The sequence below is a fragment of the Macrosteles quadrilineatus genome, unplaced genomic scaffold (genome assembly GCF_028750875.1).
Source record: "Macrosteles quadrilineatus isolate MER2022 unplaced genomic scaffold, UCM_ALF_1.0 Scaffold_5__1_contigs__length_97177068, whole genome shotgun sequence".
In the NCBI taxonomy this organism is placed as follows: domain Eukaryota; kingdom Metazoa; phylum Arthropoda; class Insecta; order Hemiptera; family Cicadellidae; genus Macrosteles; species Macrosteles quadrilineatus.
This window is the reverse complement of record NW_026542598.1, coordinates 76,803,969-76,817,021: the sequence shown is the minus strand read 5'-3', so window position 1 is coordinate 76,817,021 and position 13,053 is coordinate 76,803,969. Positions and strand designations below refer to the sequence as shown.

General features: G+C 34.6%; 1 protein-coding gene across 1 annotated transcript; it reads left to right on the top strand.

Annotated features, from left to right (window-relative positions):
* The first annotated feature begins 8,908 nt into the window (after nucleotides 1–8,908).
* Nucleotides 8,909–12,732, top strand: LOC128996017 (rhythmically expressed gene 2 protein-like). Its single transcript, XM_054421131.1, has 2 exons — nucleotides 8,909–9,291; nucleotides 10,556–12,732. The coding sequence occupies exon 2, from the start codon at nucleotides 10,586–10,588 to the stop codon at nucleotides 11,327–11,329; it is 744 nt and encodes a 247-aa protein (XP_054277106.1). The 5' UTR covers nucleotides 8,909–9,291; nucleotides 10,556–10,585; the 3' UTR covers nucleotides 11,330–12,732.
* Nucleotides 12,733–13,053: the final 321 nt, after the last annotated feature.

Below are 13,053 nucleotides of genomic sequence, written 5' to 3'. Positions count from 1 at the left end.
TTGCAGGTAAGCATAGTTTACCATTTTCGACTAAACTGACTCATAAAACTGGGGAAATTTGATGAGCGTTATAAATGTGCCGCTCGTATCGTAGCCACCCCCACCGCTTACGTGCCGCTCAGGTTGCCGCTCGCCGCTTGCCACTCACCGCTCGCCGCTCGCCCGGCCTTAGGCCTCGGGTACGATACGAGCGGCGAGCGGTGAGCGGCAAGCGGCGAGCGGCAACCTGAGCGGCACGTAAGCGGTGGGGGTGGCTACGATACGAGCGGCACATTTATAACGCTCATCAAATTTCCCCAGTTTTATGAGTCAGTTTAGTCGAAAATGGTAAACTACGCTTACCATCGTGGCCACCCTCCACAAATTTACACGCAACTAAATGAGACCCGATGTCAAAGCGGCGCCGCTCATGCCGCTCGCCGCTCACCGCTCGCCGCTCACCGCTCGCCGCTCGCCGCTCGTATCGTACCCAGGGCCTAAGTGGAATGTAAAGATTCAAAACATCCAACTCGAAATGCATACCACTTAGGTGAACGCTGAACTCCCAAAACATATGAGCAAGAATTTACCTGGAAAGGTGGATGGCCTTATTGAAATCACCCAGAACTGAAAATTAGCTTGAACTTAAATTATAAACGTACACCTCCCAACTAACTAAAATATTATTTAGCATTCTTAATTTTGGTATTTTAAGTCGATACGGGTATTGTTTTTGGCTACCAGTAAATAAGTAAAAAAAATGTATTACAATTATTATTGTATGTAAATTACATTATGATTATTAGTACATTATGTGTGACATTATTATTATATGTAAAAGAAGTTATGTATTAAATAACAAACAATGGTACCAATATGTGACTATCACAATATTATAGATATCAGTGTTTACTACTGATATATATTATCAAAACCCTTGACACTTTCCAGGAAGTTGATTTATCACGCGTTGAAAATTAGGTTTTGACTCGTGATCCGACATGTGCGGGTCTCGGGATCTGCGAGTTAAAGTTGTCATTTTCGATTTGTTATTATGTAAGAACAAACAATGGTACCAATATGTGACTATCACACAATTATAGATATCAGTGTTTAATACTGTTATATATAATCAAAACTCTTGACACTTTCCAGGAAGTTGATTTATCAAGCGTTGAAAATAGGTTTTAGCCGGCGATACGGCATGTGCGGGTCTCGGGATCTGCGAGTTAAAAAGTTGTCATTTTCGATTTGTTATTACGTAACAACAAACAATGGTACCAATATGTGACTATCACTCAATTATAGATATCAGTGTTTAATACTGTTATATATAATCAAAACTCTTGACACTTTCCAGAAAGTTGATTTATCAAGCGTTGAAAATTAGGATTTGGCTCGTGATCCGACATGTGCGGGTCTCGGGATCTGCGAGTTAAAAAGTTGTCATTTTCGATTTATTATTACGTAAGAACAAACTATGGTACCAATATGTGACTATCACACAATTGTAGATATCAGTGTTTAATAATGTTTTATATTATCAAAACTCTTGACACTTTCCAGAAAGTTGATTTATCAAGCGTTGAAAATAGGTTTTAGCCGGCGTTAGGGCATGTGCGGGTCTCGGGATCTGCGAGTTAAAAAGTTGTCATTTTCGATTAGTTATTACGTAAGAACAAACAATGGTACCAATATGTGACTATCACACAATTATAGATATCAGTGTTTAATACTGTTATATATAATCAAAACTCTTGACACTTTCCAGAAAGTTGATTTATCAAGCGTTGAAAATAGGTTTTAGCCGGCGATACGGCATGTGCGGGTCTCGGGATCTGCGAGTTAAAGTTGTCATTTTCGATTAGTTATTACGCAAGAACAATGGTACCAATATGTGACTATCACACAATTATAGATATCAGTGTTTAATACTGTTATATATAATCAAAACTCTTGACACTTTCCAGGAAGTTGATTTATCAAGCGTTGAAAATAGGTTTTAGCCGGCGATACGGCATGTGCGGGTCTCGGGATCTGCGAGTTTAAGTTGTCATTTTCGATTTGTTATTACGTAAGAACAAACAATGGTACCAATATGTGACTATCACACAATTATAGATATCAGTGTTTAATACTGTTATATATAATCAAAACTCTTGACACTTTCCAGGAAGTTGATTTATCAAGCGTTGAAAATAGGTTTTAGCCGGCGATACGGCATGTGCGGGTCTCGGGATCTGCGAGTTAAAAAGTTGTCATTTTCGATTTGTTATTACGTAAGAACAAACAATGGTACCAATATGTGACTATCACTCAATTATAGATATCAGTGTTTACTACTGATATATATTATCAAAACTCTTGACACTTTCCAGAAAATTGATTTATCAAGCGTTGAAAATTAGGATTTGGCTCGTGATCCGACATGTGCGGGTTTTGGGATCTGCGAGTTAAAAAGTTGTCATTTTCGATTTGTTATTACGTAAGAACAAACAATGGTACCAATATGTGACTATCACACAATTGTAGATATCAGTGTTTACTACTGATATATATTATCAACACTCTTGACACTTTCCAGAAAATTGATTTATCAATTTTTACCCCATAAAACCCCCTATAGACCCCTGTTCCCATAGTCCGATCATGCTGGTTCGCCTCGTTCGAATAAACATAAGTTTACACGTTTGTACCGAATTTCATCAAAATTGGAACATTTTTGCTCGAGTTATCGCGCTAACGGACGGTGTGGTGTTATATATGAACAAGAGGTTCTACCCGCGAATTCACGGGTGTACAGAAGCCACCATTTAACTTCGACTTTATATTTCATTTAAAGGGCCCAAGTTCGAGATATTGTCATCTGAAAGTAGGTTTGAAGCAGTGGAACCTTCATACCTTACGTCCTAAGGTGGCCGAGGTGGGTACGGTTGTACCTCAACTCGCCGCCCTCTTTCACGACGTCTTTATTACTTTAAAACTTTTCAATGAACTGGCGACCTATTAATGATGCGTGACAACCTCTTAGAACCAACAACATGGTTTGTTAATCTCATATTCATCGTGTTTCGAACACCTATATTCACTCACTTGTAACAAACAGCTAGAAATAGCTTCACTGTCCATTCTCAGCACCTCTTTAAAGAACATAAAAGTAAATAATAAAATAAGTAAACAAAAATGTAAATAACGTTAACTTCCAAAACATGAAAGGCGTAACCCTTTGGAAATCAGCCTGTGGGGCAGATCCCTTAGGGAATTCGTCCATATCAATACTTTTCGGCAAATCTACACTCCAAACTTAATTTTGATATGCCATATGCCTATATTTTTATTTGGTAAATAGCCTTAGCCCAATGCAACCGTCAGTCTGTTCTTGCCGGCAATTTAGGAGCGATTCGTTCATTGGAAGTCTTCCAGAAAGCTCGGTCCGAGAAAGCGATGCGCGGTTATTTGCATGATGATGACATGGTTGATTTGTACGCCATTGCAAAAGCTGATGCTAAAATGGAAAAATCAGAATGCTTTGTTCATGATGTCAGCTACCCTCTAAAGGTTTGTATTATCGCCACACCCAGTTGGAAACACTCATGAAATGTTTAAAGAAAAATGAGACCTGTGTATTACATGTGGACAGTACTGGATCAGTTGTTCGGCCTGTTGACAAGGAGTATAAAACTGTGTATTACTATGCTGGATGTACTAACATTTCAGGTAAACTGTTGACGTTGATGGATTTTGTGAGTGTGCAACATGACATAACCACTGTAACTTCCTTTTTCAGTAAATTTCTCTTTTTTAAGCGCAAGGTAACAACAAAACCACTGTTTTCCCATATTGTCATTGATTTCAGTCAAGTATTGCTTCAGTCAGTGATAAATGCTTGGTGTAAGATTTCAATTGACACTTACTTGAAGAAAATGTTCACATTTGCAACGAAACAAAGAAGAAACGTTAAACCCCCGACTGTACATCTCTGCTGCAGTCATTTTATGCACATGGTGTCTGGTGACCTAAAAAAGTTAAACATCAATGGACCTCTGAAAAATTTCATTTTGCAAGCTATGGCAGTTCTTTTGAACTGTAATGATTTTGAACAATTTAAATGTAAACTGAAACATCTCTTAACTGTCTGTTTAAATTCAAACTTGTCTCTGATGGATTGATGATCTCCTCCATAAGGATCGAGATAGCTCATGGCTTTGCGTTTAATGTCAACTACAAACAATGAAAAATGATTTGATTCGAGACAAGGCATAAAAATGACTGACATTTGACTGAGTGACATTGCAACTGGTTTCAAGGTGACTGAAAACTTTTCTTTTAGGGCAAACCGTGTCTCACCAATAGAAAAACAAAATTGGTCATCTTTAACAAATGTTGCGTTACAAAAATCAACAACTGTTTCATTTAATCTTTCACTTCCAAACAAGGTTCTGTAACTGAGTTGATTTAACCTTTCATCAAATCTACCCATTGCTTTGTTTTTCAAAATGGCAATTACAACTTCTTTTGTGCTACACACATTGGAAGAATAATAATCAGGTTTTCCAACCAACCCATTTCCAAGACAAAACACGCTGAAGTCCCTGTGGTTTGAAACAAGTGATCGACACTTCCACCTGTATGCATCAACGTCAATGTTACCAAAATCATCACCAAGAAGCAAGCCTTTTCTTAAAATTGACTCAATATAAAACAATATAAAGATTCCACAATTAAAACTGTCATTCTGTTTTGGGTAAACTAGTGTGTGAGATTGATTGGTCCAGCCAGTTAAGTTAATTTTTCTTCCGGGGAGAGAGACTTGGTTCAGGCATTTAAAAAAGGAAAAAACATTGGTCAGAATTGAAGATGCATCTACTTGCGATGAACTTGGGTCAAAACAAAAAACGGACTTTTTTGTAACATCTACTACAGTAAGTGTCCAATGCATATTTTTGTTTTCAACGTTGACAGGAATCAACAAGTACTTGGAATTCAATATTTTTTCTGCAGTGATAAACATGTTGTCTGAAAAGTCATGGCCTCCACCAACAATCCAAGTGGCTGCAGCTCCGTGTTCTTCAGAAGTCCTCTGACATGAAAGACTTATGTTTTTTGTGTGGGTCAGGTGAAAAAAAACGTCACGATTGGTGCCAATGCCATCAATGTAAACGCTGGCTCCATTATCCCTGCCTGGAAACCGAAGTGACATTTGACGTGATCCAGTCAGAGGGCTTTGAGTTTTACTGCCCTCTTTGTTCACATGTGTAATACAACACAACATCGAACATAGTTTGGATTACAGTTGTGAATTTTTGTTATATTCGAAAAAGTTTAATTAAAAACAATCAGTCAGCTACATTGAGCCATATTGAGTTAGCAATTTTTATTCAATTTAAATATAAATCACACTTTTAATTGCCATTTATTGTATTTATTGCTTTCATATGTCTTAAATATTAGTAATGTTTTTAATAACGGAAACAATCCTAGTCACCTTGCGTATGAAGGTTTCTGTTTTAAATGCATTGCTTTGATTTGTTTACTAAAAGAAATTGCTAAAAAATCAAGTATAAGAACATTAAAACTTCATATGTCTTACATATTATAGTAAGGTTTTTAATAACGGAAACAATCCTAGTCCCCTTGCGTATGAAGGTTTCTGTTTTAAATGCATTGCTTTGATTTGTTTACTAAAAGAAATTGCTAAAAATCAAGTATAAGAACATTAATACTTCATATGTCTTACATATTATAGTAATGTTTTTAATAACGGAAACAATCCTAGTCACCTTGCGTATGAAGGTTTCTGTTTTAAATGCATTGCTCTGATTTGTTTACTAAAAGAAATTGCTAAAAAATCAAGTATTATAACATTAAAATTTCATATGTCTTACATATTATAGTGATGTTTTTAAGAGCGGAAACAATCCTAGTCACCTTGCGTATGAAGGTTTCTGTTTTAAATGCATTGCTCTGATTTGTTTACTAAAAGAAATTGCTAAAAAAATCAAGTATAAAAACATTAAAACTTCACATGTCTTACATATTATAGTGATGTTTTTAAGAGCGGAAACAATCCTAGTCACCTTGCGTATGAAGGTCTCTGTTTTGAAATGCATTGCTTTGATTTGTTTACTAAAAGAAATTGCTAAAAAATCAAGTATAAAAACATTAAAACTTCACATGTCTTACATATTATAGTGATGTTTTTAAGAGCGGAAACAATCCTAGTCACCTTGCGTATGAAGGTCTCTGTTTTGAAATGCATTGCTTTGATTTGTTTACTAAAAGAAATTGCTAAAAAAACAAGTATAATAACATTAAAACTGTAAACCAAACTTTCAACTATAATCATAATTCAAAAATCTTCCAACTGTAACATTTTGGTTTATTGTAACCTTCTTTCCATGCATGATTATCCACCGATAGCACTGCCTTAATCAAGAGCAGTGTATTAATATATTATTAAGTTTATATAAGGGCGCACTTTGGAGGGCTGTGCCACGCAGGGACTATGCATTGTATGCAGTTAGCTTTGACGGCCCCTGGGGAGACCGACTTCGGAGGCAAAGCTTCCGGGGAGGGGCTAACAGCAGCCTGGTGGCATAAGTGCGGTGCGCGGTTTGATTGATCAAACCATAGCTTTTAGAAGAATGAAAAAACAAAACAAAAAAATAATAATAATAAAATAAAAAATAAAAAAATATTTATATAAGAATGCCTACACCCTTGTGTGAACATATTAATTGATTTTATGTTTCAGATACCTAGTGCCTCTCACCCGAGAGGCCATTTATGTATGAACAACCAGGTTTGTGTTTATTGTCGAATCTAGTTGTTTCATACTGAAATGGCCAAGCTATTACGACACGACTATTACGGGCCCAAATAAGTAACCTGTTTACCACTCTAGCATAGTTGAAATATCTATATTTCATTCTAAAATACTGCACTACAATTTGTAAATATAGACGTATTTGGTTAGGAATGTCCTTCAGTATATTGAATCCATTCATTATATTTGTTAGATGAACAAATTTTGACATCTACCATAAGAATCAGTGAAATTATCTTCTAACTGTAAACCAAAACACATCAAACACTGTTCTTTAAAATCATCATCAATTTAATTTTCAACGCTTGATAAATTACACTTTCTGAAAAGTGTCAACAGTTTTGATTATATATAACAGTAATAAACACTGATATCTCTAATATTGTTATAGTCAAATATTGGTACCATCGTTTGTTTTTACGCAATAACAAATCGAAACTAGCAATTTTTAACTCACAGCCCGAGACCCGCAACCGTCGAATCACGAGCTAAAAACTACTTTTCAACGCTTGATCATTCAACTTTCTGAAAAGTGTCAAGAGTTTTGATTATATATAACAGTTAAAAACACTGATATCTCAAATTGTGTGATAGTCACATAATGGTACCATTGTTTTTTCTTACGTAATAACAAATCGAAAATGACAACTTTTTAACTCGCAGATCCCGAGACCCGCACATGTCGAATCACGAGCCAAATCCTAATTTTCATCGCTTGATAAATCAACTTTCTGGAAAGTGTCAAGAGTTTTGATAATATATATCAGTAGTAAACACTGATATCTCCAATTGTGTGATAGTCACATATTGGTACCATTGTTTGTTCTTACGTAATAACAAATCGAAAATGACAACTTTTTAACTCGCAGATCCCGAGACCCGCACATGTCGGATCACGAGCCAAAACCTAATTTTCGACGCTTGACAAATCAATTTTCTGGAAAGTGTCAAGAGTTTTGATAATATATATCAGTAGTAAACACTGATATCTACAATTGTGTGATAGTCACATATTGGTACCATTGTTTGTTCTTACGTAATAACAAATAGAAAATGACAACTTTTTAACTCGCAGATCCCGAGACCCGCACATGCCGTATCGCCGGCTAAAACCTATTTTCAACGCTTGATAAATCAACTTTCTGGAAAGTGTCAAGAGTTTTGATAATATATATCAGTAGTAAACACTGATATCTACAATTGTGTGATAGTCACATATTGGTACCATTGTTTGTTCTTACGTAATAACGAATCGAAAATGACAACTTTTTAACTCGCAGATCCCGAGACCCGCACATGTCGGATCACGAGCCAAAACCTAATTTTCGACGCTTGACAAATCAATTTTCTGGAAAGTGTCAAGAGTTTTGATAATATATATCAGTAGTAAACACTGATATCTACAATTGTGTGATAGTCACATATTGGTACCATTGTTTGTTCTTACGTAATAACAAATCGAAAATAACAACTTTTTAACTCGCAGATCCCGAGACCCGCGCATGCCGTATCGCCGGCTAAAACCTATTTTCAACGCTTGATAAATCAACTTTCTGGAAAGTGTCAAGAGTTTTGATAATATATATCAGTAGTAAACACTGATATATCTAATTGTGTGATAGTCACATATCAACAAATCGAAATTGATAGATTTAAAAGTGTAAAATGGTAAAGTGAAAGCAGCTAGTCCAGGTGATCTGGCATTAGAATTTTTCACGAAACTCCGAAGTCTTGTACATTAAAATTAAGTGTTTGTCTATGACTTTTGTACTGAATAGGCTAGTTATTAATAACTTTTCCAATCAGTCTGTTTAAGTTATTGTAAGACAAACATTTTTCGGGTCAATATTATCACCAGTCTACTCACACTAAGACTGAACCATGGACAGAACCAGGACCAAGCACTGGTCTGTTGTAAGTTGAAGCGAGTGTTCCTATTGTTCCCTCCTGACAGTTTTATGACCTAGCATTCGTCAGATGCTCGACAGCTAACTTCAGCCTGGTCCACCACACCACGAGTAATCCAGCTCCAGCTGTCACTTGGCTGTCAGTTCAATAATCAATCAGTTGTTTTGTTTAGGTTTTCGTTATCGTTTCGTTGTTTTGTTTTGATCTTGCTACAATTGCAATTTCTCATTCTATTACTTATCGATTAAATGGTTGGAGAATGAGAGACTTTAATTAATTAATAAAAGTCTTGTTTTCTCATCATTCTCTGATAACAGTATTTTCATTTGTTACTTACCAATTTATGTTGTTATTTTATTAGCTAAGTATTAACTTTTTTCGTGACCTCACTCAAAGAAAGAGTATCATTCTATGATTAAAAATATTGAATATTTATTTTGTGTGACAACTGACAAAAATCTCCAACTGTAAGTTAGTGTTACTAAAAAAGTTATGGTTTTACAGCCACCTTCCACTGAAAACGACAAATGAGGTTCTTATCCAAGCCTACTGCATTATTTCAAAACTAATATATTGAGGTAGGAATAGATTGGCTGCACTTTACTTTATGTCCTACACTCATTCGAATGAAAAATATCTATATATAGATTATTCAATCGATTATTTCATTCGGTTAGTTAGGTTAGGTTTTAACCTAACTAACCAAACTCGATATATCGAGTGAAATAAACTATATATTCATTTGAATGAGTGTAAGACGTAAAGTAAAGTGCAGTTAATAGATTTACCAAACCAGTGTGTTTGCGACTCTATGTACATTTTTACTTTATAGTAATTAAGTGTTTTTGTGGCAATTAATTGGATTTTTATATAGGCCCCTAACACCTTTCATTCCACATTATAATTTGATGGCAGCTTTATCATGAACTTATTTATTCAAATAATTGCCTATTGGTCAATTTCTTTCTACCAGATTTTAGTATGCTAACTGTAGCTTAGAAAGTAATAAAAGATATGTAGGCCTATATGTTAATATAAAATACTTGCCTACACTAAACTATACATGATGTGAGCAAGGTTGCTACCTTTGGTTTGGGAAAAATCGGGACGGGCCCCATCTCCCCCCAGGATTAACACAGATATAAACACAGCAAAGGGGTCCAAAGTCAATACCGTTCCGACAGAATAGGGACAGGTGGCAACCCTGGATGAGAGTGATGGAAATTTAACTTATACTACAAATATTCTGTGTGTAAAGTAGGTTGCAACAAGGTGGTGTGCATGAGTTTGAATTGCCACTCAGTTTTCTAGTTGCAAATAAAGGTCCTCAAGAGAAACAAGAAACAAAGAAAATTTTAATTATTCTTTTTAACAAATTTCCTATATAGGGAATAAGCTATTACCGTAGTATTTTAAATTTTCAAAGGTTTTTGGCTCTAATTTAACCCTATAAGCAATGTGTCAATATGTAAACAGCTTCAAAATAAGTAAAAATCATCACAATTTATAGAATTAAAATTTACGCCTCCATGCGTATTATTATCATCGATAACAATTATTATCGATTATTACCATTGGCTATTTAATCATAATGAGCATATCTCAACTTGTAATCATAATCTGTTAATTTGGTGTTAAATCCGTTGGCAAATATATAAATAAATAAATAAAAGCCTGGTAAAACCGAAGGAAAATTAATACATTTTTTAGTACGGTAATCGACTTTTGCCCTCACCAACTAAATTTGTTCAAAAATATTAAGCCATAATTAATTTATTTACCTTAGCCAAACTAGCTTGGTATACGATCTACCTTACTTACATCCTTATGCATTGTTTTCAGCTAACTTACAGGTAGCATTTTATAAAAGAAATGATTCTTAAATTGGTTACATTTGATGCAACTGGAACTCTTCTCCAATTTAGAGGAACTGTTGGAAGCCATTATGCAAAAATCGCATCTAAATACAGTGTTAATGTACAACCTCGCACGCTGACAAAAAACTTTCCTTTGGTTTTCAAGAGAATGTTAATTGAACATCCAAATTTTGGAGCTAACAACGGGATAGGTTGGCAACATTGGTGGGAACAGTTGGTGTCTAGAGTTATCAAGGATTCACTGCCTGGAAGTGTTTTAATAGAATCATCAACTATTAACAAAATATCTTCAGATTTAATAGAAATTTATTCAACCAAAGAATGTTGGAAGTTAGCTGACGGAGCAGAGCGGTTGTTGGAAGAACTGAGTGGTAGAAAGTTTCGTTTAGGAGTGATCTCAAACAGTGACCCAAGACTCGAGACTATTTTACAAGACCTTAACATAAAACATTATTTTGATTTTGTGACAGTTTCGTTCTCAGTAAATTGTGAGAAACCAGACAGTGCTATTTTCAAAGCTGTGGAAGACATGAATGTTGGAATAAAAAAGTGTGAAATATTGCACATCGGTGACAACCCCAAATTAGACTTCATGGGAGCCAGAAATGTTGGTTGGAACGCACTTCTTGTTGCTAACAACTCCAAAGTATTGAATGATTTTCCATCGATTGAAAAGGATTGGGTTGTTGATAGTATTGATGAAATATACCAAGTACTTGAAAACAAAAACATCATTTAATTACTGTTTGATGAGTATATTTGAGAAAACAACTAAAGACATGATTGTTTACATTTGAAGAAGCTTGTCAGCCCTGTCAACTACAGTTATCCATCGATAGTCTGACTTTTTTAATATGGTGTACTAATGTAAGTAGGGCTAAGTTTGACAGCAGTCTTATTGATAGAAACAAAACAAGCCTGCAGTGGCATGAATCGGTGAATCCCCATCCCCTTGTAGGCATATAATAAATTGAAGTCACTGGCTAATTACTGACTAGCAAATAATTTGTTAGCTACTTTTTTTAACTTCACTGTGTTTTTATACTGTCCTAAACCTTGATAGTCAATACTGCTTGAAGGAATCAGATCTTGATAATCAGACACCCTCCTCACTCCTTATCTATCAGATTATCAAAAGGACTTTAATGTATTAGACCCTTTAAAAAACTGACTTTGCGATAGATTTTTTTGCAACACGGAATTAATAATTCATCAAATTTCTCTAAAAATCTATGATATATTATGAACCTTGGAAAAGTAATACATCTGTTAGATTATGATTCTGATTCTGACAAACAAGGACATGCAAAAGATTGTTTTAATTCAAATTGAAAGGCTTATTTGAATCACAGAAACATACTGTAAAGTGAAAGAGAGATTTGGTTTTTTACTGTATCTCAACTTTTACCATGTTTTCAGCGAATTTTCATTTGGGGAATTATAATTATAGCTGTAAACCACTGTCATTTTTTCACACTCCTCAGTAGCCCAAAACCAAGTTTGTTTGGTTTTTATTCTCAAATTTGTTACTATTGCGTAGGTACAATATTTATCACTTAGAAATTCTCAACCTATAAGAATTCTCTGATTTTTACAAAATCTGGAATGAAAGTGTAAACAAAATAGGCCTTTTCCTTCTCATATTTGAAGAAAAGATTTCAAGTATTTTTTACTATAGGGCCTATACATGTTTACCAAGACATACAATTTGGTATATGCCAAAAATATCATGCCCAATGGTAACTGAGTGCTTATTGTGGTATACTGTTGTGTTATCCTTAGTAACAATAAAATAGTTGTAACTAGAAACTCATGTAGTTTTCTATTCAAGGACGTCTTTGTGAGATTTGACAAACTTATTTTTTCATTACACGTTTACGCTATAATTTAACCAACACAACTCTTGTTTTATCCTTTTCATGGGCCATACCTAAGTGATCAATGAGCCAATGTAATTTATTTTGGACATGTATGTATTTGGAAATTTCCTTTTATTGTGAATCTGTTTGAATAAACGCTCGACTAATTAATTGTGATTAAATTTCTTAGTTTGCAGTTTTTCTGCAAGTTTTTAAAAATTTTACATTTTGTTTAATATTTTTGTTATCGTTTTATTGTTGAAATAAAAGTTACCATTTTTAATATTGTTTTACTTCCCTGGAGTATGTTTGATAGCCATATCTCATGGCTGTGATCAATTATGTGTTGTTTCAATTTTAAAAATCAATTGAATAGAAACAGAAGTTGAGATCACATACAAGCATTAGTAATGTGTAGGTTTCCTAATGAAGAGTAACATTTGATAATAAAATTTTGACTAATTAAGTACATAGCAAAATACCAATTAAATTATCAAAGTTTAGACTTTTTAATCCAAAGATCGTGCTGTTAATTAACTAATTATTTGTCTTTGGTCTTTGAAAATAGCATCTAGAAGCCAATTAGAGTAAATTACATTTATCG

Bases quoted from the DNA above. Each gene is read 5' to 3' on its own strand.
- LOC128996017 (XM_054421131.1), top strand. From the start codon at position 10,586: ATGATTCTTAAATTGGTTACATTTGATGCAACTGGAACTCTTCTCCAA.